The sequence below is a fragment of the Stenella coeruleoalba genome (assembly GCF_951394435.1).
Source record: "Stenella coeruleoalba genome assembly, chromosome: 5".
In the NCBI taxonomy this organism is placed as follows: Eukaryota; Metazoa; Chordata; class Mammalia; order Artiodactyla; family Delphinidae; genus Stenella; species Stenella coeruleoalba.
Genome location: NC_137150.1, coordinates 64,893,365 through 64,920,943, shown reverse-complemented (window position 1 = coordinate 64,920,943; position 27,579 = coordinate 64,893,365). Strand labels below are relative to the sequence as shown.

At 41.0% G+C, this 27,579-nt stretch overlaps 1 protein-coding gene across 3 annotated transcripts in view; it reads left to right on the top strand.

Moving 5' to 3' along the window:
- The window catches only part of MASP1 (MBL associated serine protease 1), a 273,190-nt gene that overhangs the window by 3,775 nt on the left and 241,836 nt on the right, over window positions 1-27,579 (top strand). For all 3 annotated transcript variants that reach the window (XM_079921548.1, XM_079921545.1, XM_079921547.1), the window contains exon 2: window positions 1,439-1,588. In XM_079921548.1, the coding sequence (XP_079777674.1) occupies window positions 1,551-1,588 (38 nt within the window). In that variant the 5' untranslated portion in view covers window positions 1,439-1,550. The remainder of the gene's footprint in view (window positions 1-1,438; window positions 1,589-27,579) is intronic.

Genomic DNA, 27,579 nt, shown 5'->3' with positions numbered 1-27,579 from the left:
TCACCTTCTTGTCCTTAACATGTATCCTCATGCTTTGCAATCCTTCCTTCTTTTCTAACCTCCTAAATTTAGTGTAAAAGTATTTGCTTTAAGTCTCCCAAGAGCCATAAAGAAGAATATTAATAGGAAAAAACTGCTCTTGTGATATTTTCTATTTACCCAATATTTAGATAATGTTACTTAGTAGGCTAACGGCAGTAACAGGTAGACCCTAATATGCATAATGGCTCAAATGCAATAGAAAATTATTTTTGACTCAGGAAATAGTACCAGTGAGTAAAAACTTTAGTGGGTGGCTTCTTCTTTGCTCTCATTTTTAGATTCAAGCTGGTGGAAGATCCGCCATCTTTAACACAGGGCTCCCACGGCTGTCCTGAGCATCAACTCCATTCCTGTTAGATGTGGCAAAGAGCAGGGAGGAGTACTGCATGGAGGGGTTCTACGGGCCAGGCCTGGAACAGGCACACATCATCTCCCTTAACATCTCACTGGCTAGAACTCATCAAAATGGCACACTAAACTGCAAGCTTGAGTAGGGGTTTGTGGGAGGGGATTAGGGAACACTGTTCTAGGATGGGCAGTCAAGTTCCAGTGTTAATCCTACAGTAAGGAAGGGGAGTCATAAATTTGGATGGACAGGCAGCCATCTTTGTCAAATGGGTGTTTTGTCAATACCTTTGGACATGAGACAGAGTAAAATAGGATGCTCTCAAGTGATGGGTGATTTCACTTAAACACGATTTCCTTAAATAATTCTAATTCATTCTAATAAGCAAAAAATTACCATTCTGCACTCCAGCCAACTTTTATTTATCCTTTTTCTCTAAAAAAGTTGTATCAATTTTATTTACTACCCACTTTATGTGTTAAGCATCATACCAGATACTGGGAATATATTAATAAGCAAGGTGGACAAATTTCCTGCTTGCATGAAACTAAGATTCTAATGGGAGAGAGGTGGGGAATAGAAAAGAAATAGATTAAAAATGTATTAATTAAAGACAAGTACTAAAAGTAAAGTAAAACAAAGTGGAGAGAGAAAGAATGGCTGGCACCATTTAGATAGGGAGGTTAGGCAGGTCTTCTTTGAGAAGGTGGCATTTAAACTGAGACCAAAATGACAAGAAGGAGCCAGCCATTTGGGGATCTTAGGTATGAACTTTTCAGGCTTATTAGAAAATGGCCAGTGCAAAGGCCCTGAGGTGGCAATGGGCTTGACAGTGAGACAGAGACAAGACAAGTATGGATGGCAAGCTGTGAATGAGTGGCTGCTTTGACAGGAGGTGAGGCCAGAACTGTTAGCACACAACCTGGTTATACAGCATCTTGGAGGCTGTGCTAAGGAGGTGCACTTTTACTCCCAAGTGCAACAGGAAGCAGCTAGAGGGTTTGAAGCAGAAGAGTGAATCTTGCTTTCATGTTTGTTTTTTTCTTAAAGCACACTCTGACTCTTATGAACTCTTACAGATTGAAGCCTGGCAGGAGAGACAAGGGTGGCATTTAGGAGGTCTTTGTCATGGTCCAAGATAGGATGATAGCAAGTCTGGAATATGGAGGAAGTCACAGAGATGAACGAAGGCTGGAACTGGTGAGTGTTTTGAAAGTTCTTTGAGGTGGACTTGCTGAACGATTTGTTCTGGAGGGAATGAGAAAGTGAGAAATTGTAATTGCCTGTTACATTTGATACATTCGGTTATTATACTTTAATTCCCTTATTCAATCTTAGATATCCCCAGAAGAAAGCTTCTTAGGATCTAGGTAGGGGGTCAAGATAACTGGTTCGTGGTTCCTTATTTGTTGTTTTATGTGCCTGGACAAACTCCTTCTTGCTCTTTAATTTTTGTAAGAAAATGAAAATAGCTTCTACCTCTTACCTAAGAAAACTGGTGATAAATTTGAAAAATATTCCCTGTAATAGAATTCTAATAGGAACACAAGATGCTCTTCTGGTTGAGCAATATGTCCTGAGCATCTGAATTTAATCAGACTGTAGCATATTTCTTTGCCCTTTTACAATGGTGATGACTAACTGGCTCCCATGTGAGTGAGTTTATATTTTAGACAAAGGAGGAAAAATAAAATAATTCTTGGCTTGGGGCAGTTAATATCATTTAATTGAGTCATAGCTGCATAGATTACAACTGAATGTGCAGAGGATTCTAAGGAGAGATTTTAAATCAAAAGGATGCTTCCCTCCCTTTGCTCTCTTGTCCTTTTGTTATTCATACAATGGAATTCTATAGAACAGTAAAGTGGAAAAAACCTGTAGCTACACACACAATAAATGGGTAATCTAACATGAGATTTTGTACAAAGTCAGGCACAGGCAATGTATATTTTTAAATTTTCATTTGTATAAAGTTCAAAGCAGGCAAAACTAATCTATGCTGTTAGAAGTCAAGATAGTGGATGCCTTTAGGTAAGAGGGAGAGGTAGAAAGTGTAAAGGGGTAAGGGATAATGGTACAATTCTTGCCCTGAGTTGTCATTACACAGACGTGTTCACTTTGTGATAATTCATTGAGCTGTAAACCATTTTGTGCACTTGAGTAAAAGAAATTTCTAAAGCAAAAAAAAGGATGCTTCTCTCCCTTTGCTCTCTTGTCCTTTTGTTAAGAAAGGGTCTTCTATTGTCTTCTGATTTGACTCATGCTGCAAACCAGAAGCTCAGAAATGCATGTGAAGATATCAGCTGTTATTCTGTACAAGTGAGCAAACACTTCTAGGCCCCAGAGATCATGGAATTAAAGCTTTAGGTACACTGGAAAGCAAAATAGAGTTAAAATTCACCCTTTCATACGTAAGTTTAGAGTCTGCAGGATCACACAAGATTGTAGACAGACGTTAGTGATTTTGTACAAACTATTAAATAACGCAGAGTTGCAATTTTATTCTTAGAAAGTAAATTTCTCCTTTGGGGGAAAAAACTCAAAGAAAATAAAAGTTCTGTATGTAATTGGAAAACTTTATCTTCTATGGTCTCTATTCCCAAATTTACATATGATCATTTAGTAGTGGTGCTCTCATTCATTTCCTTAAGGCTGCTCTGAATTTTGCTACCTTTGTCAGTCTTGTGACATATATTTCTAAAACTGGTGTTTAAGCCCTTATGTCTCTGATAATGACCACGCAATATTAGAGCAAGATGCATGGCTGATTATACTACTGAGAGAGAAAATTCTTCTGATTATTTGTCTGCTAAAAGATCATTTCTATGTCTTTTTGGTCTCATAACTTTCTATAAATGAAGAAATGTATTGTGCAACCACTATTTCTATTTCCCCATGTTTTAAATTCCTTCTTTCATACATTTAGTGATTTAAAATAATTGTTATACTCTATAGCAGATAATTCTATTATCTCAAATTCTTGGGAGCTGTTAATCTGCTGTTTCTTAGGTATTCTCTCTCTCTGTGTCTCTCTCTCTGTCTCAGTGTTAAATTTCCTTTGTTTTTGTAACTTTCAGTTTGAGATCAACATCTGCAGGGCTTTATCTGTGGAAATACTGTGAATCCTGGGTTAGGGTTTGCATTTCCCCTAGGAGGTGTCACTAACCCTGCACAACTTTTGTTTAAATAAACTTTACATTTTAGAATAGTTTAGATTTACAGAAAAGTAGTTATGATAGTACAGAGGTTCCCATATACTTCTCACCCAGTTTCCCCCATTATTAACATCTTCTAGTATGATGTTTTTGTTATAATAATGGTAATAATAGGTAAGGTCTATACTTTATTCAGTTTCCTTAGTTTTTTACCTACTGCACCTTTCTGTTTCAGGATCCCATCCAGAATACATTTCCTCTTCATGTCTCCTTAGTCTCCTCTATAGACTGTGACAGTTTCTCAGACTTTCCTTATTTATTTATTGCGGTACGTGGGCCTGTCACTTGTGGCCTCTCTCATTGCGGAGCACAGGCTCTGGACGCGCAGGCTCAGCGGCCATGGCTCACGGGCCTAGCTGCTCCGCGGCATGTGGGATCTTCCCGGACCGGGGCATGAACCCATGTCCCATGCATTGGCAGGCAGACCCTCAACCACTGCGCCACCAGGGAAGCCTGACTTTCCTTATTTTTGATGACCTTGCCCCTATACCTCCCATGCACCTAAAAATAAGTCCTCAAAAAAAAAAAATATATATATATAATAGTCCAAATTACAAGAAGAAACTGGCAAAACCACAGTTATGGTGGAAGATTTTAACATTCCTCCCTCTGATAGACCAAGTAGGCAGAAACTTAGTAAGGATATAAAACATTTGAATAACACAATTACCAACCTTGATCTAATACAGATACATAAAGTCCCTCATCTCAGGGAAAACCCACTTTTTCAAGCCCATATCAAATATTTAAAAAGATTAGCCACATACTTCTCCACAAACATAAAAATCAGGTTTCAACAAACATAAAAATCAGATCAAAGTGCATATGTTTGATTATTTTCCAAAGGTAATTAAAAGCCCACATGTATTTAAAAATTTTTAAAGCACACATACATAAATCATGGATCAAATAAAACACTAAATTAGAAACAATAAAAGCACTAAATTAGAAAATATTTAGAATCAACTGAATGAAAATAATGTCAAGACTTGGAAGATGCTGTTAAAAGATAAATTAGAAGGGAAATTTTTGCCTTAAAATTTATTATCACAAAAGAGGAAAGTCTTAAATTCAGAGCACTTAAGTCCATTTCTTAAGAAGTTAGAAAGAAAATAAAATAAAACCAGAGGAATTGGGGAAGACATTCTGGCCAGCATGGGAAGTGGAAGAAAGTACGAAGGACACAGGTGCTTGGGGCTCTCTGCAACGTAGGCACACAGACATGCAGTGCATGCAGAGATTAGATGGAGTGCAAAATGGTAAGTTTAGGGTATTTCTCCCATACGAAAAAGATTAAAAGAATAATATAATGTCACATATACCCTTCAATGAGATTCAACAATTTTTTAACATTTTTAACATATTCTTTCTTTCTCTCTCTGTATGTGTGTGTATATATATATATATTTCTTTTTCTGTAACATTTCAGAGTAAGTGAAGCCACTTTACTTATAAATACCTCAGCATTTGTCTTCTAAGAATAAAAACAATCTTCCACTTAACCATAATACAATGATCAATTCTAAGAGAATTAATGGTAATTCCATATCATCTAATATAGACTCCATATTCAGATGTTCATAATTGCCCTAAAAATGTATTCTAGCTATTTTTGTTTTTTTTCTCAACCAGATCTGAGGCTAGGTTTTTACACTGGATTTAGTTGTTTTGTTAATCAGGGTGTCCAGAGGAGATATCGAAATATATCTATAACTATATATCTATATCTATATCCATATATAGTCTTATTATAAGGGATTAGCTCATGTGATTATGAAGACTGATAAATTCCCAAGATCTGTGGCTGGCAAGCTAGAGACGTAGGAGAGCTGATAGTGTAGTTTCAGTCCATGGCCAGCAGGCTTGAGACCTAGGAAGAGCTGATGTTTTAGTTCAAACCTGAAGGCAAGAAAAATATGTCGTCTTCACTTGAAGGCAGTTTGGCAGAAGGAGTTCCCTCTTACTTAGCCTTTTAGTTCTAATCAGACCTTCAGCTGATGGGATGAGACCCACCTACATTAGGAAGAGCAATCTGCTTCGCTCAGTCTACTAGTTCAAATGTGAATCTCTTCTGGAAACACCCAGAATCAAGTGTGACCAAATATCTGGACACCCCATGGCCCTGTCAGGTTGACACATAAAATTAACCATTGCAGTTGATACGTTGTGTCTCTTCAGTTTCTTTTAGTCTAGATGCTAAAGCAGTTCATTCACTTTTTTTCCTTTTTTTAATGTGATTTGAAGAGTTCAGATGTCCTATGGAACATCTTACATTTAGGATTCTTCTGATTATTTCTTCATGGTATCATTTAATTTGTTCTCTGTCCCTCATATTTTCTATAAACTGGAATTTAGGTCTAGAGGGGCTTGCTAAGTTCAGATTAAGCCCATTGGGTCAAGAATACATCATAGGTGATTTTTAATTTTGCACCTCAGTACATAGAGAAGCACCTAATGTTCAGCTATCCCACTATCAGTGATGCTAGGTTTGATTACTTGGTGAAATGTGCTGACCATCAGATCTTATTGCAATGATATGTTTTTTTTATTTGAATTAGTAATTTGTGTGGTGATATTTTGGTACTGTGGTAAATACTCTGTTCCCTATAAATTTTGTTTTAGCTCCTTTTGATGATCCTTGCCTGAATCAATGATTATTTTGGAGCTTACAAAAGGATGATTTTCTATTTCTATCATGTCTTCTGTATTTATTCTTCAGGGGACTTTAGTTGTGATTAAGGAGTCTGAGTTCTTTTTCTGTATTCAAAGTGGAGTCAATGGAGATTTTATACAAAGAAATTTGGAGAACAGGAAGGGACTAAAGGTCTTTTATGGGATTTGTACCAAGATTGCAGAGTTCCAATATTATTTGCTTGTCTCTGAGTCTCCCTATGGAGACAGCCACTTTAGTCTGCATACTCATCCCAATCAGGTGAGGTGATGAAAGCCCTAGCACCCTGGCTCTAAGGCTTTCCCACAGGTAAACTTATGGACTTAAGCAGCTTTTCAATCAACTGTGACCCTTAACTTTACAAGCAACTCTCAAGTCTTTGCATATGTATATATTTCCATTGCCTTAACATGTTAAACATCCCTAAAACTACAAATTTTTTTTCTGACCCATAGATTCCAATCCTAGGAATTTTTCCTAAGGAAAATGTGCATATCTACAACATTTCAGTGTGGTTTATTTAAAAAATCATATAAACAGTCTTAATGCCAAGCAAAAGATATTGGCTAAATAAATGTTTGTGCAGCTGTATAATGGATATTATAAAGCTATTGAAAATGATATGGCAGAAGTATATTTAATGACAGTAAAATTTTTCACTATGTAAATTAGTAGATGCAAGTAAGTACAAGAACATAGATCTATTCCCCTCCAGAAATTTCCAGGCTCTAATGCAGACGTACACTTTCAAAGCTTGGGGCTTCCAGATTCTGCTTCCTGTACAGAGTGGAACTTCAGTTCGGCTGGGATATAAACGGGATTATTGTAAAGGGGATTTTCTAGTTCTCTACCCAGAAGCATCTGTATCCAAGTTCCTTTTCAGCCCAAATGCCTGATACGCATAACCTAAGCTTGCTGCTCAGTCCTGTCCCAGCAGTTCTTTTTTTCCAAGCTCCCTCCAGATTAACTTCACTCATAAGGGATAATGAGCAATGTAGAACACTATTAAACTCACGGTGGGGAGGCAGAGGAGGACATTTTACAGTGCACAGGAGTTCCCCTTTAAACTCCACCCGAGACTGGCCTCTTTTTCCATGCCTCTTTCCATACATACCTTGGCTTTGCACCTGTCCCCATGCAGCCTCTTGGTTGCTGTCTCCTGCCTCTGTGGAACAATTACTCTCTGAGGCCTCTTAGTTTCTCCTCTTCTTAGACAGAGTGATTCCCTGCTTGCATACCCTTTCCCACTCTGTAATATCATCTTTAAATAAGTCTAAGGCCAGTACACTGAGGATGAAAGTTTTTGTTTATTGTCAGCAAACAAAAAATCCTATAGTTACCTGGATCCACACTTCTTATGTAAAGAGAGGTTATAAATAACAAATATTTTTCTCCAGTCAGCCATGTGTTAAATCAGTTTTATTTTAAATATGTGTTTCCTATGTAATAAATGTAAAGCAAAAAGAGAAAAAAAGGTAGCCTTTTTCTCTCTAGTCTGGAGCAGGTACTGGTGAATTTTCCAGGCTCCAAGGTAGGCATAAGGTAGAACTGGCCAGAACAAATTTGGTCCTGACAGCAGCAGAACCAGGACACTCATTGATGAGGCCAGAGACATGAGGCAGCAACATGGGACAGAGGGACTCTGTTACTGGCACTGGATTAGAAGGTAGGGTATTAAAGTTCTTTTGGTAGAGTTCTTTTGGTTGCAAACAACAGAAAAAGAAATTGAAATTTAAGCAGAGAATAGAATGTACTGGCTCATCTAACAGATGTAGCAAATGTGACTTAATCCAAGGATCCCTGATGTCATGAAAATTGGTTTCTTCTCCATTTCTCTGTTCTCCTTCCTTCTTCCAACTCCATTCTCAGGCAGATTGTCCCTGAAAAGTATCAATATGGCCATCAGGTAATAATCAAATGGTAAAGAAGAAGTATTTCCCCCCACTCCCAGCGTTACCAGCAAAACTTCTAAGATTCACTCTGAATGGGGTGACTTAGGCATATGACCACCTATGGTGCAGGGGATGCACATGGGATTGGCTTATGCCTAGGTCATTTGTTTCAACAGCAAAAGGCAGGGACTGGAGATGAGGAAGGGCTGGACCCCTGAAGACTTGGAATCGGGGACCTGAGAAGTATGTAACAAATACTCCCTGCTGGAGTCTGGGAAGTGACAAAGGTCTGAGCTCTCACATACAACAGAAAAACAAGATTTCTGACTGGACATCCAGTATGGACAGGGGCTCCTCTCTGGGGCAAGGCTGGCACTGTTTAAGGGTTTCTTTCTTTTTCCTAAGTTTTCTAGTGGGTATCATGTAGCCCTGATTTTCAGGAAAGGAGCATATGACAATGCTCCTGGTCCTGACAGTGATGAAACAGAAACGCCTCAGAACCAGAAGCAATATAACTTGCCTCCTCCCTCCATAAAAACTACAAGGAGAGTATTAATGAAGTAATAGTGAATTTTATTCCTGGGGTGGAACTCATTTATATAAAAATTTAGATTCCTAAACTGCCCCATAAGAATTGTCATCAGAGATATAGACGTTTCAGGCTCCAGTAATATTAAGAGCCCTCATAAAGACTGGTTTTCTAAAAGCTATTGTTCTTCCTTACCAAACTGTATCTTAAATCTTTTAATTGGATGAAATTTTGATACAGACAGGTGAGCGAGTGAGTCTGACACATGATATTTTCCAGATGCATTTTAATCGAAAGTTAGTTTTCAAGGTATTTGCTTAGTTCACAATTTTTCTAGAAACTTTTGAAATTGAAACAATTTCAATTTTGTTTGCAAACCTTGTTCATGAGAAATAATCATTTTATAAGAAAAGGAGGCATGATAAGGGAAATTGTGCCTTAAAATCTGATAGCTGGAGTTCAAACTCCAACTCTGCCTCATACTAATTTTGGGACTTTGAGAAGGTTTACATCTCTGAGCTTCAGTTTTGTCTTCTGTGAAATGGAGATAATTATAACATTTAGAGTAGGTGTGAGGATTAAATGAGAAAACTTAAGTAAAATTCTTAAAACAGTCTCTGGCACGTAGAAGATGCTCAGAAAATGTTATTTCTCATCCTCGTGTCTCCTAACTTCTACGAAAGCAGGGATCAATTCCTGTTATCATAAGCAAACCTTACAGCTCTGTATTCCAGTGCAGAGAGGGCATCCAATGAAAATATCTGAGGAGCATTTTTTAAAATTGTTTTTCTTCTGCTTTTAAAGACTATCTGGAGAGTGAAAGTTAGCACAGGAGTCAGTCTGTAGGTGATTTGAACCTATGTTCCAAGTAGGAAAATAACCATGGGCTAACAGACAGCCCAGTCACCTGGGGGAAATTAAAGTGCCACTTCCTCTGAGAAGCTTCCCTTGATCCCCCAAACCTGGTTGACATGGCCATGTCCTCCCACATGCTCCCTTCCATGGTACTTCTAGAACAGGGACTGGCAAACTACAGCCCATGGGCTAAATCCAACACACCACTTGTTTGCATATGGCTTGCAAGCTAAGAATGATTTTTTACATTTTTAAATGATTAAAAACAAATCAAATGAGAATACGATTATGTGACACCTAAAAATATATGTGATTCAAATTTCTGTGTCCGTAAGTCATGTTTTATTTGGACCTAGCCATGCTCATTCATTTGTGGTTGTCTGTGGCTGCTTTTGCATTACAATGGCAGAATTGAGTAGTTGTGACAAAGACCACAAGGTTAGTAGAGTTGAAAATACCTGCTATCTGGCCCATTACAGAAGAAGTTTGCAGACTCCTACTCTGGAACATTCATGATCATGTCGTAGTGCACTTATTTCCTCCTACCAGGCTATGTCATCCTTGAAGATCGTAACTGACTCTCTTTCATCTCTCTGTCTTTAGCATCTAGCACAGTGCCTGGCAAATATTAGATATTCATAAATTATTGTTCCCCCCCTTTTCAAGGACTTCAAGTAAGGTGTCCTTCTACTATAATCCACATTAGGACTATCCCAGGGTCCCTAGCCTCTGGCCACTCCCTGCAGCCCATGGGCACTTAAGGGTCTGACAAGTCTAGGTATGGTCAGGGCCTGGTGAACATTTCAAGTGCTGAAAATGAAAGAGAAGGGACCATTGGAAAGTCATCTTTCTCTGCATCCTGTTGCTTGAGGTCATGTGGTGTAAGGGAAGGAGTGCTGGTCAAGTTTTGAGACTTGACATAATGGAGGTGAGTCCTGGACTGATGACCTTCAAGTAATATGACCTTGGAAATAGACCACTTCTCTGAGTGTCATTTTCTTCACATATGGTATAGAGATCATTCTTGCTCCACAGTCCTCAATGGGTCTTTGTTATAGTGCAAAATACCTACACTGGTAGGGAGGGGCCATGCATGTCTGTCTCGTTCTCCTTCTCGTTCTCGTTGTAGGCCCTGGATTAGCACGAAGCCTGGCACACCAGACACCAGAGATTCTCAGCTGAGGCCAGAGCACCTGGGGAGCTTTAACCTCCCATCAGCACCGAGCACCACCCCAGACCAGTTAGAGGAGGGTCTCTGGGAATGGGTCTGGACATCAAGCTTTTATTTAGTGTTTTTTAGGCTCCCCAGGTGCTTCTGATATTCGTCCAGGATTGAGAGCCAGTGTTTCAGAGTGCTCAATAAATATTTACTGACTGACTGACTGAAGTTGTTCCCACAGACATTTTTTTCCCCTGTGCTTTCAGACACTGACTAAAGTCAGAATGTTCTGCATCGGGGACAAAAAATGTGCTGTTCGTCAGCCCTAATCGAATTGCTTTTTCCAGTTCAGGGAGGTCTGCTTGCTGCCGTCTTCACCTTTCACTGACTGCAGGGCTGGTGATTCTCTTGTTATTTATCTGCCCCTTGCGGCCCCTGCCTTTCTTGTTCTCCACTTTCTATTCTTATGGGTTCTTCATCAGTCTTCCCCTCCTCCTCTGTAATCTTCTAGGCATTTTTTCTTCTTACTGTTGCTAAGTTCATGAGTAGCACTTGCTTACCGCCGGTAACACCATGTACTTTCGACTATTTCCATTTTTTATTTTCTGCTAAATTAGTTTTGCCTTGTGCTTCACATTGGAAAATACATCCCCAGACTCTCCTTCACTGTTAAATTGCTGTCTCTGGGAGTAAGATTTTCTCTGAAGCTTTGAGCTGGCTGACATCAGAACATTCATCCCTCAGTTTACAGAAAAGGGCGCCTGAGGCCCAGCAAGAGGGAACAGCTACTCAGGGTCACAGAGTGAGCTCACGGCAGGTGGGGCTGGATCACAGATTTCTACACGGCCATTTCACGCTCCCTTCAGGCCGCCGCACGACCTTGCTAGTGATGCCTGAGGCTTCCTGGACAACTCATTGCTTCTCTTTCATGGAGGTTTGGCACCTTTCCAGATCTGCACCTTGCCAGAGTCTGTTAATTTTACCACTCAAAGGAGAAGGGAGGATTGCCGGTGGCAGCCACATGTAGGTGTGGGGAGGGTCCAGCTGACCACGCTGGTTCAGTGACACTTCAGAGGACCCAGCGCTCTGTGTCTCAGCCTCCTGACATATGCTCCCAGACAACCAGCTGATGACAGATGTTCTGGAGGGGCAGCGGGGCAGTTGGAGAACTCTTCCCCATAACCACCTCCAGCTGCCCCCCTAAATACGATATGGTCATGAATCACTGTCCACTCTCTTATCCGTACTTCTGTGCTGTCCAGTATGGTAGCCACTAACTACAATCAAAATTGATCAAAATGAAATAAAATTAAAACTTCTCTTCCTTGGTTGCCCTAGCCACATTCCAAGTGCTCAGCAGCCAAACGTGGCTGGTGGTTACTGTTGTGGACAGCACAGCAATAGGACATTTCTAACATTGCTGAAGATTCTGTTACACGGTGCAGCTCCAGACACCTGGGTGGGATCCTTGGTCTACAGAAGAAACACTCCAGCGGAGAAAGATCGGAAAGAGGCAGCCCATGCCAGTGCCCCTTAGGTTCTGGACTGGGATTCTGAGGCTACCTGCTACAGCCGTTTAGGACTCTTCCCCTTCCTCCCATCCCCATGTATGTATTATCTTCCCTGCTAGACTGTGAGCTCCTTGGAAGCAGTGTCTGTTTCTGATTAATGTTATGTTCCCACAGAATTGACCTGACATATGATAGGCCTCTGTGAATGGGTGACTAAATAAAATTATGTTCTTCGTCCATTCAGTATTATCAAGAAAACAGCTATATTCAATACCTTGGTAAAAATCTGTCTTTTTGGTAAAGAGGAACAGAAGTTAATACTGGCTGCTGGCTAAGTGGGAATCCATGTTAAGTTCCCCTCCTCTTGCGGGAGGAGGCCCTGACTCTTTGGGGAGGTGGGTGATGGGCAGGGGGATAGGAAGAGTAAGGGGCGGAGCCCAGCACCCCAGCACACAGGTTCACAGATCCGGCACTGCCTTGGCTTGGGGATTAGCCCTGCCTCTTGCACAGAGTTGGGGTGGAGTTTGGACTGGTAATTCCAGGCCAGAAGTCAATGTGGTGTGGTGGACTGGGAGGCCTGAAGCTCAGGTTTAAGTCCTGGCTCCAGTACCACTTAGCTGCTTTGTGACTCAGTGTATTCATGTCAGTCCAGGCTGGTAATAACAACTTGTGTCCCTCTCCAATGCACACAGGGCCGAACGAGGCTCAAGGAAATAAAGCTCTGCGGAGCCTTTGTAGCCTGAGCAGTGTATGTCAATGTGGGCTTGGTGGTCCACATGGTTGCTATTAGCATGTTTTGTTAGATCACCAGGACACACTTGCTAGAAATACTTTCTGGAAATGCCATTTTTTGCATTTGCCAACTGATGTTTGTGCTTGCCAACCAATTGCCTGGTTCAGCCTCAGATCTACTGAATTTACGCAACAGCTTCAAAATCTCAGGCATGTCAACAACAACAAAGGTTCAGGGAGAGGGTTTTATTTACTTAAATGCTTCTTTAGGATGCCTCCAAGAGATAATCATTTCCATTTTCCTTAGTTATCATCAGAAAAACTGTGTGAAGGTAGATAGGGTGAAGTCAGAGAGATAGAAGAGGAAAAACAACCCACATTAAGAGCACTTATGTGACAGGCATTTAATATGCATTATCTTGCTTAATTCTAATGACTTTTATACCCATTTTACAACGAAGAAACCAAGGTTCACAGAGCTTAAATTTCTGCCCCTGGTGATATAGCTAGTGAGTGACACACACAACACAAACCCACGTCTCTCTGACCTAAAATGCCCAACAAGTCCCATTGTCTGACTTGCCTCCCATCTAATCAGAAAGTGATGGAGCAAGACAAGGCAGGATGGGAATCCGTGCTTTCTACCTGCAACTGTAGGCTTTCTCTACTGCGCTATGGAGGGCAGAGCACTGCCTGATGTTCCATAACTCATCTGAAAGGCCTTGCCTTAAGTTATGACTCAAATCAGTTCTCTACCAGGCATGCCATAATTTGTGTGTTTATGATGAGGCAGAAGAATACTTGCTCCCTTCAGAAAAATGTAGGTAATTTTGGAAGTCTTTCTGGTCTGAAATAATCTCATTCAAATATTTTGATCCTATTTTGGATTACAAAAATTTTGCTGATATAGTTATGGCAACAAAGGAATGTTAATGTGCCCAAAGATTACAGGTAACCTTTCATTATCTCATTAACCTTGTATGACCTGTGGCTGGTTCCGTTTCCTTGGTATGGTATTTGGAAACTGACGACACACAGATCCAGGACTATTTTTCTTTCCTTTTCAAGTTAAAATCCCTTCCAAGTGTACTTCACAGTCTAAGAATTTCATTGAGTCAGTCATTTTCTCTCAGCCAGCAATTTCTGAAGGACTACGTGGGCTGTTGTTCTACCCTCACTGAACCCTAAACCTAGGACGTCAGTGGGGTTCCATGTGCCATAACATAGCTTCAAGGCCCAGCTTTTAAAGCTGAGTGGTGAGGCAGAGTGAGGGCAGAGACAGATTTGCCACCCAGTGGTCTTGGGCAGCTCACCTTACCTTGGAGATTTTAACCCTTTTCCATTATATGGGAATAATAATCTCAGCTTTGCCTACTTCACAGGGTAGTAAGATGATGGATTTAAGGGACACTAATTGTGATGGATTTAATGGTGCCATGTCCCTCTCAAGTTCATATGTTGAAATCCTAACCCCCCAGTACCTCAGAATGTTATTTGGCAACAGTGTTCTTGCAGATGTTGTTAGTTAAGATGCAGTTCTACTGGAGCAGGGTGAGCCCCTAATCCAATATGCCTACCTAGTGTCCTTATGAAAAGGGGAAATTTGGACACAGAAATGCACACAGGGAGAACAACAGGGAAACATGAAGGTGAGATCACAGTGATGTGCCTACAAGCCAAAGAATGCCAAAGAAAACCAGAAAACCACCAGAAGCTAGGGGAGAGGCCTGGAACAGGTTCTTCCTCATGGCTCTCAGGAGGAGCTAACCTGTCAACATTTGACCTGGGACTTCTGGTCTCCAGACTGAGAGACAATAAGCCATCCAGTATGTGGTACTTTGTTACAACAGCCCTAGTAAACTAAAGTACTGATGATGTTTGGTTTTGATGACTGAGCAGTAAGAACTAGATGAAACACTCTGAGGTCTAATGCCCTCAAAAATATTGACCTAGAGACCTCCATCAAGTCATTTAACTTCTCTGGATCTCAGTTTCTTCTGTGAAATGGGAATTTTATCGTGTTTATATTACATTTTTTCCAAGTATTAAGTGGGATAATATATTTGAAAGCATTTGTAAACTGTGAAACCCTATACAACAGTTATTGTTTGGGAATGGTCCATTTCTGATCTGGTGATGGTAGGAGGGAAGGGATACCTAGTTACAGGATTAAGATACATATTCTGCATTTGCAGAAAACCACATAAAATACTTTGAGTGATTCTGTGACCTAAATAAAATGTCTTCATCAGCCAGAGAGGTAACTGATTCATTCTTCCTCATACAATTTAGCATATGGAGGCTAGGAGTAGACCAGAGGGGACCTGCTTGGCCAGCCTGCCCTGAGCTGCCCGTCCTTCTGCCCCACGTTGGTTCCCACCCGCCTCCCACCCTGACGGCCTCTCTCACACCAAAGGCAAAAACCAAGACACCCTGTCCTGGCTCCTGACTCATTCCCTCTTCACCACAGACATAGGTCTTAGACTCTTCTAAAGTAAACTGACACTGAGTTTATTTAGCTTGTCTCTATCTTTGAAAAAACAGCTGCATTTTCCAAATGGCCTTCTCAATCTCTTGCTTCTCTGTTATGGGTGACAATTTCTGCTTCGTCCAGAGGTCATCAATCATTTCAGAGAAACCTTTTAAACCTTGCGAGCATCTCCGTGTGCTCACATGTATGTGTGTGTGTGTCTTTAGTGTGTGTGCCTCTCCCTCAGCAGACGGTCAGCTTTGTCATGTCAGGACCCCACGTCCATCCTGTTCAAGTCAGTGCCTGGCATGTGGTGGGGAACCAATGCATAATTATTTGAATGAATGAGCGAACATTGTATGAGAAAGGCAGTATCATCTCATGTTAAGAACTTAAGACTGATTCCAGAAAACTGTGGTTTAATTTTAACATCTAGCAATAACATTTCCTAGCTGTGTAAAAGTAAGCAGGACATAACTTAGAGAAGCCTCAGTTTTTTAATCTGTAGAATGGAGATAATGCTAACTTTTCTCTTAGCTTAAAGAAATATTAGAAGGTTCAAATGTCATAAAGATAGAGTGATTGTTAGTTTTGTGTGCCAACTCAGCTAGGCTATAATACTCAGTTATTAATCAAACACTAATCTAAGTGTTGCTGTGAAGGTAATTTGCAGATGGGGTTAGCATCCATAATCAGTTGACTGTAAGTAGAGGAGATTACTCTTAATAGTGAGGGTGGGCCTCATCCAATCCATTGAAAGGCTTTAGGAGCAAAAACCAAATGTTTCCTGGAGAAGAACTTCTGTCTTAAGGCTGCAGCATCAACTCCTGCCTGAATTTCCAACCTGCTGGCCTGCCCTACAAATTTTGAATTTGTCAGCCCCCGCAGTTGCATTAGCCAATTTCTGCAAATTAATCATATATATGTACATATATATATACACATCTACATATATACACATACACATATATATACACATATATATATACACATACATATATGTATCTCTTAGTGTTTTCCATATGCATATACATATGTATATAATCTCTGGAACACACTGACTGATACAGATGGGATAGTTGGTCACTTTGGAAGGTTATAAGGTGAAGGACGGAGAGTGAAGGGAGGAAGGCAAAAGCTTCTCTGCTCAGCTAAGGGAACTGAGAGGCTGAGAAGGCCTAGAACTGCTGTCTCTCCATCTTCCCTGGAAACGTGCACAGCTGCAATGCTTCCTGTAAGGATAGAGGCATCCCAGATAGTTTTGAGTGCCACCTCCCCAGGTCCTGGCTGGGGCAGGGTGGGCCCACATATTTTCAGGGGCACTGACTGTGTAGGAAGCAGATTTATTTTATTTTATTATTTATTTTTGGCTGCGTTGGGTCTTTGTTGCTGTGCGTGGACTTTCCCTAGTTGTGGTGAGCAGGGGCTACTCTTTTGTTGCGGTGCATGGGCTTCTCATTGCAGTGGCTTTTCTTGTGGAGCACGGGCTCTAGGCTTGTGGGCTTCAGTAGTTGTGGCACACGGGCTCAGTAGTTGTGGCGCACAGGCTTAGTTGCTCCGCGGCATGTGGGATCTTCCCGGACCAGGGCTCGAACCCATGTCCCCTGCATTGGCAGGCGAATTCTTAACTACTGCACTACCAGGGAAGCCCCTAGGAAGCAGATTTTAACAAATAGGCTCCCGGTGGGTAGGAGAGGGCAGAGGGGCAACAGCAACTGGCAGCTCCCTGCACCCCCGCCGTGGAGAAAAGACTTGGAGCTGTCTGTGTGGTTATTCTCCTGACTGACACCATCCTAATTAGTGCAGGACCCCTCTGGCACTGGAGCTTCTTTTATTAACGCCTTCATTAAAAGGTTTCTCCTAATCAATCAGCCGAGGAAGGTGCTTACAGGAAGAAGGTTCTTGGGGCTCACAGGCGGGCCTTGTACAGGAGAAAGAAGCCAGTCTCTGGCTGTGCACACAGGGTCAGTGTGTCTTCTTGAAACCTTCTTCTAGACACTGGCTGCCCTTAACCAGTCCCTCCCACTCTCCCTGCAACCCCCGTTTCCAACTCCAGAGGCATTTTATGTTACAAATCAAAATTAAACCCCATGTGGCACTTTGGACTCAGATTTTATTCTCAAAAAGAAAGAAATTTTGCAAAAGTTTTTAGCCAAGTCAGTAATTAGCTCATTTGGGACAAGAACTGTTATATCTGCCACTCCTTCACCATAATAATAACAGCAACATTAATTATTCATCACATTTGTACATCAGCTTTTTGATTTAAAACGTGTATTCACATCTGTTATTTGCCCAGCACCTACTATGTGCTAGTCAGTGGGCTTGGTCCTGGGAAGTTCAACATAGATAAAATATGATTGCATTTGAAAGGGGGATCCTTTTATCCATCATGAAAAATGGCCATTTAAAACATTATGTGGAAAGAGGCACTGTGGGAAGCTCTAGGAGGGGATAGCCAACTGCCTGGGGAATTGGGAAAGGTTCTTCAGAGGAAATGTGACTGGGCTAGGTCCTGGGGGAGAGAAAAATCTTAGGCCTTTTTGCTGTGGGGCCTGAACTGCAGATAGAGAGCTGCAGTAGAGACACCCTGGACTGGAGGCTGGAGGCCTGAGTGCTAGATCTTGCTCTACTGAAAACTCAGCATTTGACCTTGGGCGAGTCATTTCCCCTTCTGAACGTCAGTTTCCTCATTTGTAAAGTTAGTTCAGTTTTCTTTTTCCATGTTGAAAGCTTCTTTTCAGCTATAGGCAGAAGCCTACTAAGTGTGTGAAACTGACAGAAGCAGAGCTATTCTTATGGAAGCAGCTGCTGGGGCAATAGCAGCTCTGCTCCCACCCCATTTATCCCAAAGGAACCCCAGAAGCATCTCTCTTTTACTCTTGGGCTCTGAAGAGCACAGTTTGACAACCATAGGACCAAATGGTCTCAGAAGTTCTCCACTCCGAGAGCCAGTGCTTCTATGAAGTTCACTAAACAATCTGATTTTTTTAAATGATAATAGCTAATTAATATTTATTGAATGCCGTTTACCAGGCTTTGTGCAAAGGGCTTTTTACAACAACCCCATGAGATAGGTACTGTTGTCATCACTATTTTAGAGATGGAAAAAAATAAAAGAAACATGAAAGCGCAGTAACTCATCCAGGGTCACACAATTACTAAACAGCACAGGCAAGATTCAAATCCAGACAGCATGGCTCCAAAGCCTGCGATAATAACCATTATGCATCCAGCTTTTTGACAACCCCACAAATGTGTTCCTTGACATTTGCTTAAATTGCTCAAACTGAAGTTTAAGCTCATTTTGTCTTAAGCATATAAAAGAAATAACCAATTGAAAAATATGTCATCCTGTAACCTAATTGTTGTCCCATCATAGGGAAGGAATTTGTTTTCCTGAATCTAGCTGGACAATATTTCTTCTGCTCCACTGAATTCCCTTTCTTCTGGGTCTCTGCATATACCATAGGCCTTATTTTTTGTCTTTGGTGAAGAGGAAGGATGGTTGGCCCTCATCTTTATAATACTGTCCATTTGGCCACCATTAACTAATTCCTCAGCTCCCCAGGTCTAAGCAAAAGCAACAGTAAAGTCCCACAGGGTGCCACAGGGCTGGGATGGGGTGCTGGTTTCTAGACAGTCAGAGAAGTCCTGGGAAATGGACCTGAGTAAGCCCACTGCAAAGTCCTGTGGTCTGACCTCAGCTGAGACCTCACCACTCCTCACCAGTCTTTTGTTTCCTGTTTCTTTATGCCCAGTTGCTTCCCCACAGCAGCTGTGCAAATTCTCCTTGGACTCTTAAGGCTCAAAGACTGCCCAGTTTTCCTCAATATCCCCAGGACACTGCTGGCCTCTCAGCCTGTGCAGAGCGAGCCTCTCTGCCCCTGAGGCTCCTCACCTTCCTGTGCCTCCCCAGGAGCACTGCTCCGAGCTCTTCCCCTTTCCTTTCTCCTTTTCTTTTCCTTTTGATGAAGAAGTGTCCTGTGTCCCTTCCCAAATGGTCTTGGCACCTCTCTTTCCAGTTCTCTCCATGAACTTGGCTTCGTCCACTCTCTCTGGATCGCCGCTCCCTCAAATGCTAAATCTCCTCCCACTCTGGCCCCTCAACCAACAGATACTGCAGGTCTCACTCATTGCAAACAGACCTTCCCCTTGACCCAGCTTCCCAGTCTCGGCATCATCGTCTCATTATTTTCCTCTAACAAAGTCAGGTACTCGTTCTTTCAGCACTTCCCTACCTCCATTCTTCCTCATAAACCCCAATCACAGGCAAGGTGTCAACTGTTCTGCTCCTTGAAAACCACTTCTAAGGCTCTATGCATCATTTCTAGGCACCAGCATGAAATGCCGGTATTCTGCCAACCCCTACCTTCTGCCTTGCTCTGCCACTAACCTGCTCTGTGATCCTGAACAAGTCTTACCTATTTGGGGGCCTCAATCTCATCACATATAAGTTTTCAAAGCTTCATTCAAAAATAGTGTTTTCCGAATCCTAATATGTACAACAGATAAAAGGCAGGGAGATCAGGGGTGTGTGTGTGTTCAGCCCCTTTTCCCTGAAAACTTCCCTCTCTGTTCACAGGATTGGGTTTTCAGCAGGTATATATTAAAATGGGACTCTGAGCCAGCTAAGCCAGTCAGGATTCCTGACACATGGAACCTATAAAATAATAAATGCTTGTTGTTTTAAATCACTAAGTATTGAGGTAATTTGTTATGTTGCAATAGAGCAGAAAAATGTAAGCCTGAGAGCTCCAGGTGACCATGTTTTATTGCGTGGTCTGGGAACCAGATACAGTCAGTCCACAGTGAGAGAGAGAAGGTGAAGTCAATGTGAAAAGATTCCTGTGGCCTTCAGTGCCTTGGTTCTGGTTTAGTTCTGAGACCCAGTTTATTTCCGCCTTTGACAATTTTGTTCTTCGTTATAAAAATCACCCTTTCTCTGCTATTTGTATTTATTACCAAACAGGAGGGCTCTAATAGACACATCGGATTTCTGCCTTCAATGCCCTTGTTTCCCGTCGCCCCTCATCCTGCAGGGAGAGTGCAGGCCCTGTCCAACCTGAGGAGACTTCCGTGACCAGATCTTCCACTCCCTTCCAGATAGTCAGGGATGCTTCTCTGTATGCTTCCTTAGCACTCTGAGCATGTTTGAGAAATTTGTCACAATTCCAATACCATGTGTGTACCTGTCTGGCTTCCCAATCTTATAATTAGAATGAGATAATTAATCATTCATCTTTGTGTCCCCAACACCTTCTGAATGAGTTTTGTAACCAATGAAATAGAGAGGTGTTCACGACAAAACAGCTTTACTCCTATAAAGCAGATTTTCTGGAATGAGTTCTCAAGGTTAGTCAGAGATGTAGGGTGGGATTCAAGTAGAAACACAAAAAGCTAGTACATGCTATAACTTGATATATTTTGAAAATCTTATACTGAAGGAATGTGTGTGTGTGTAAATTCCAGTGGAGAAAAGGAATAAATTCTGGGAAATTTTCATGAAAATATTATTTGAACTAGGCTTTGGCTCATAAAAAAAGATTTTTGACAGGTAAAATCTTTTTTAAGGGACAAGTAAGGTCCTCTAGTAGACAGAACACTTTGAGCAAAGGCATTGGTACATAAAAGTGCCTGGAGGACTAGAGGAATAACAGGTGGTGAGCGGACTAAAAAGTTTGTAGCGCATGTAATAGAAAATAAGTCCAGAAAATTAGACTGCAGCAAGGTAGCAGAGGCTCTCCAATGCCTTTCTCTTTGTTTACTCTGTGTTCTAGTGTTAAGTGGAGCAGTTCATTATGACTGGAGTGAAAAGTACAAGGTGAGCATATCCCTGAACAGGGCTGAATGGTAACTCCTCATCTCTGAACCCTACATCTCCATGATTATTCTTTTATCAAATTAGGTACATATCTTGGAAATTTTTCCCACTGGAGTCCTTCTTCAGCCTTGAGTACATGAGCCCTGCGCTATGAGGTGGCCAGAGCACCTCCCCTCATACACTGCCCAGTGGTTACAGATTTATTACATGCTCACCCATAAAGGTCCATCTTTGATCCACATCAACTTCTCCCTTGTTTCTCCAGCTTCTTGCCTGCTTCAGTCTTTCCCATCAGCATCATGTGTCTATGTTTTTGCACATGTGATATCACTGTTTGGACTGATTTCACCTGTTTTAATGTGAAACTCCATGCTTCAAAACCCAACTCTAAAAGGGAAGGGAGGGAGGGAGGGAGGGAAGGAGGAAGGATACAAAGTACCATCCCCCCACCCCCAAAAAAACTCCTACAAAAACCAACTTATGAAATTTTAGTATAAAATCTGGTAGCATCTCTGGAAAAAGCATCTTTATTTTCCCATTAAAAATCCTTGTAATGCACAGAAAAAGGCAAACACAAAACCTTAAAAAATGAGATGATATTATCTTTCTAGGATTTTTTTCAGCTGCATACTCAGTCACCTGGGTTATAGCCTCATGAGGGAGAGATTCTTCCTTAAAAAATGATGGAGGGCTTCCCTGGTGGCGCAGTGGTTGAGAGTCCGCCTGCCAATGCAGGGGACACAGGTTCGTGCCCCGGTCCGGGAAGATCCCACATGCGGCGGAGCGGCTGGGCCCGTGAGCCATGGCTGCTGGGCCTGCGTGTCCGGAGCCTGTGCTCTGCAACGGGAGAGGCCACGACAGTGAGAGGCCCGCGTACCGCAAAAAAAAAAAAAAAAAAAAAAAGATGGAAAAACATAATGTACCATCACTGTTGTATTTTGATAATAAAGCCTTGTAAGAACAATTTATGTAATGTATTTATGAAGTGGAGAGAGCCTCTCCTCTCTCTCTCTCTCTCTCTCTCTCTCTCTCTCTCTCTCTCTCTTTCTCTCTTTCTCTCTTTCTCTGTCTCTCTCTGTCACACACACACACACACACACACACACACACACACACACACACACATATTTTAGCTGTGTTTAAGCACTTGGCATAGATAGGTGGGGTAGAAGAACCAGACTGCAGAAGAGGAGTTGGGGGTTGGTGATGGCTGATGTTATCTTTGGAAATGTATATCCAACAGAGAAATAGTTGTAAGTAGGTAGGAAAAAATGACCCAGTTAAAACAGTGCACACTAGGGAAGGGAATTGTTGGGTTGGTTATCTTGGTTTTCGGTCACACTGTTGATTCAGAGTATGAGCTCATAAAAATCAGTAAGAAAATCAATAAAAAGCAAATATTATGAATAAACAGTTCAGAAGAAAAGAAATTCAAGTGACTGAAAAACATCTGAAAAATATTTAACATTACACATAATTTTAGAATGCCAAATGAAACCATAGCATGCCGATTTTAGTTTTGATGTTGATGAGGATTTCAAAAACGAGTAGCACTCAGACACTCTCATACAGTGCTAGTGATAATTTAAATCTTTTCTGGAGGGCAATTTGACAATGCATATCAAGTGCCTAACAGTTAATCACATCCTTAGATCCAGTAACTAACTATATTACTAGGAATTCATAATGGGAATATAAATAGAGGTGTGTATAATTATTTACTACAATGATGTTTATCACAGCAGTATTTATAAGCAAAAGTTTGGAAATTAGACAAGTGTTCATCAATAGGAAAATGATTACATAAAATATTTTTAAAAAAGCTTTATGTTATTACAAATCATAGTGTTTAAAGAGTATTGAATGATGTAGAAAAATGTTCATAGTATAATATGAAAAAAAGTAGGTTCACTGTAAATTTCTTTCAGAATTTAAAAAATGTAATTCCATTGCATTCTCTCCTCCACTGTTTCTGATGAGCAATCTTTTGTCATTCAAGTTGTTGGTCCCCCTGTTTGTAGTGTGTTGTTTTTACTCTGGCTGCTTTCAGCAACTTTATTATGATGTATCTGGCTTGTAATTGCCTTGAATTTATCTTTTTGGGATGCAATATGCTTCTTGGATATCATTGAATCTCTCTCTATATTTTTTTGCCAATATATATATATTTAATTTATTTAATTTATTTTTGGCTGCGTTGGGTCTTTGTTGCTGCGCATGGGCTTTCTCTAGTTGCGGCGAGTGGGGGCTACTCTTTGTTGCAGTGCATGGGCTTCTCATCGCAGTGGCTTCTCTTGTTGTGGAGCATGGGCTCTTGGCAGATAGGCTTCAGTAGTTGTGGCGCTCAGGCTCAGTAGTTGTGGCTCGCGGGCTCTAGAGTGCAGGCTCAGTAGTTGTGGCACACAGGCTTAGTTGTTCCGTGGCATGTGGGATCTTCCCAGACCAGGGCACGAACCCGTGTCCGCTGCATTGGCAGGCGGATTCTTAACCACTGCACCACCAGGGAAACGCTTTTGGCTGATATTGTAAACTTTTCAACATTATTTCTTCAGAAATTTTGTCTGTGTCACACTCTACCTCCTCTCCTTCTGGGACTATGACAATATAATTTTTAAACCTTTTGGTATTGTCCCAGAGGTCCCAGAGACTCTGTTAATTTTTTTTCAATCTTTTTTCCTCTGTTGTTCAGATTGGATAATTTCTATCCAATTTCTAACCTTAAAGTTCAAAGACCTTTCCTCTGTCATCTCTATTCTGCCGTTGAACCATCCACTGTAGTTTTAAATTTTGGTTATTGTATTTTTTTAGTTTTAAAATTTCCATTTGTTCCTTTTTAATATCTTCTATTTCTCTCCTGCAGCTTTGTCTCTTTCCATTTATTTCAAGAGTGAGCACCCTCACTTGGAGCATGGTTAAAATGCTTCTTTAATATCTGATAATTCCAACATTTGTAGCATTTCAGGTTACCTTCGTTGAATGTAAGTCATAGAAATTTTCTCCCTTCATGTGTTGAGTAATTTTAGATTGTGTCCTGGACACATTGAGTATTACATTGGAAGACTCTTGGTCTTATGTTCTATGGAAAATATGAATGTGGTTTTGTTTTTTTTTGTTTTAAGCAGGCAATTGACTGAGTTGGGTTCAGGCCATAAGTTCAAGCTGGCTTTCTGAGGCCTGTGGTTCAAATATCAATTCGGTTTTCAAAGCCACTGCATGCTTCTTGTATCTGCCCTGCTGTGTGCCACTAAGTGACCAGTATAGGACCTGGGCAGTGCTCTACTGTATAGATTAGTTCTCAAAGCCTGTGGTTTACTGTTTAAGTTCGGGAGCATGCATGTGAAGTTTAAAGGTCAGCCCAGGGGTTGATACACAACTTTATGGGGTTATTTTCCCCCACATTCCCCTCTTACACATCTCCTGGGAACTTTCTAGCTCTGAGGATCCCCCTTCTTTGTCCTTCGGTTAGAAAGCTGAGGCTTTGAATTAGTTACCCTGCTGTGTACTTTTTGCTGTGTACTCCCAGGTCAAATGAGTGGTAAGAGGACTGACGGGAAAAGGAAAGCAGTGAGATTTCCTTCCATGCTCTTGACTCAGAGTTTTAGGCATCTGCTTTACTGTCATTGCCATCATTTCTGCTATTTGGCACAGTTATTACTGCCACTGCTGCCACCATGGGTTTGCCTTAGGGCTGGGGAAAGAGAGAGTGGAAAACAACAAAACAAACACCACCACCACCACCAGAGGAAAGTTACACATTCCCTCTGTCTTTCAGGGGCTTGTGGGACCAGAAAGAGGGTTTCAGTAAGCGCTATTCCTGTTTGCACCTCGCATGCTCTTCTGGGTTTGGAGCTATAAAGGCACTGTCAGTTTGATAGTACTTCTGCTTTCCCAAACTGCCAGCTAGCCTTTACTTTTCAGAGTCCTCAGATAGATGCTGCATGCATACTGTCTAGTATTGTTAGTTACTTCCAATGGGAGAGATGATGTTTGGAATTCATTTCTTTAAGGTTACATTTATTTATACCTCAGCTGCTGTTTATGTATACCCTACTGCCAAATTCTCAATTTATGTGGGTGGGTATTTATCTGTTTATCCCTAGCACCCCAGCACCAAGTTTGACACATAATAGATGTTTTGAAATGTTCAAATTGAACTTCTTTCCAACTTTCCTACCCTTGTCCTTAATGGGTTTGTTTTCAGTTATTTTTAATACCATATCTCTAGGAAATCATTTGGTCTATCATACTGCTCTGGCTAAAGCAAACTGTGATCCAAATGCCCAAATACACCATGCAGCACCTCACTTTCTCCCTGGGAATAATTTAAATGGAGGATGCAACTCCTCCGCTCAGTGTCCTCTAGACTCCTAAGAAGGCAAAATTGCTATCAATTTACCAGTATTACTGGTTTCCTTAAGGTAGCATCTTTCTCTTATGGGTAATAAAATATAGCCTTCAGTGCAAAGTGGTCCAAATGCTTATGTAGATGGAATTTTTTAAAAGCATCTCTGTATCCCCAAACATCAGAATAAATAACTATAAGTGTGAGTCATGTGTTAACTCATCCATTAGTAGAAGTTAGAAAGAAGCCAAACTAATAAAAGCAAAGTAATATGGCCATTAAAAGAAGCAGTGAAAAGTAGCATCTTAAGTGAGAGTTTTACAAGGAAGGGGCTAGTGTAAAGAGACCCACTCTTGGAGATTTTTTCCTTTTACTCTAGAGAACATTAAGGAGAACTTAGTGGAAGAAGGATGATAAAGTTAGTTTCTCTGTTTTCCTTTTCCCTAACAACCCCTCCTCCAATCAAAGAAAATAAATAAATAAAAGATACCCAATTAATGGCCAACCTGTAGGCTGTTTGCAGTGAGTTTGGAAATATGTTGTAAAATAAATATTAAGACCTTTGTAACTGTTTACAAGTCTGGCAGCCAATTTTCAGGAAACTAATTACTTAAATGCTTAGGGAGCAGGAGTATGGAGTTTTTAGAGATTCTCCCACCCCTTTTTTGCTTCTGGCTATGATTTGTGCTGTGGAAATGAGAAGGCTTTTTATTTTTTAAAATTTTGTTACCACTCAGCCTTCTCAGCAAGACACTGAATGAACCTAATGCAAGGACCTAAGGTTGCCTCATTAGCAAGAGTATTAAAGGGTCTTGCAGAATTGTTACAACAGCTAAGGGGGATCAGACTGGTGTGGGGGGGCAGTCATTTCTCCCTGAAAACAAAACAAAACATAAAGTCATAGGATTTTTTTCTTGACATTTTTTGAGTCAGTCCTTCGAGATAGATCTAGGTTAGTTTTCTACGTAAGTTTTTAGACCCTTACAAGACTGTGAAGGATGTAATAAGGGTTCCCAGGCTATTGTCCTTTCTGATTATCTGCTTTATTAATTCTTTAGATTACAAAACAATGTAAGATAATTATACCAATGAGCTTATGCAAAATATATGAAAAAAGTTTAAGATGTCCTTCAACCCATTCTCACCATAATCTCAAACAATTTCCTCTATTTTAAGTAGCCCCAGAGAAGCTGTGCTTTCACCTGAAACGAGAAGGCAAAAGCCTCTGAAATATCAGATTTCTTTGCTTCTGACTGGAGTTACATCAAATTAACACAGTTACACCATCTAGGCAGATGCTGGTCTCAGGCTCTAACTGGCAGTTCTGTATGCCATTGATGAAAACAAATGGGAAAACCTGATTTTTACTTAATTAATAGTTTGGTAGCAAAGTATGAGCCCATTGAGCATAATACAAGGTATTTTTTGACAGTACAAAGATCCAGAATTTACCATCATTTGCTGCCTGGCCCAGTGTCTGTGGGCATATCTAAGTCATTTACTTCCAGCCTGGTTATATAGGTCCTGACTCACACCCAGGAGGTAACTCATCAGCCTCTCCTTCGGAAGGTGGCCCAGTCTGGGGATACAGCTGACAGAAGTAATGGGTTATGGATGTTCATATTGCCAATGAGTAATGATTATATTTGCCTGCATTCTCATTCTTGTGGCAACTATGAAAAAGTAAACTTCTGGATTTAATGGGCCCTAGTACTTACTATCAAGGTGACATTTATGCTTCTGGAGACTGTCAATTCTCAAATAATGAAATCAAGAATCATTGACCATTAAGCTAGTAGTAGTCTTGACAGTCTCTTAGTTGAATTCCTCCATTTCTGGGCTCCCAGCTCGATGCCAGCTGAGTTGAGTAATGGGATATAATGGATTTTGGAATCCTTAATCTTCTTACTAGCTGCCTCTGGTTCCCCCTATGTAAAAAGAAGAATACTAACATTTTTCTTATAGGGTGGGATCATTATTAAATGAAGAAA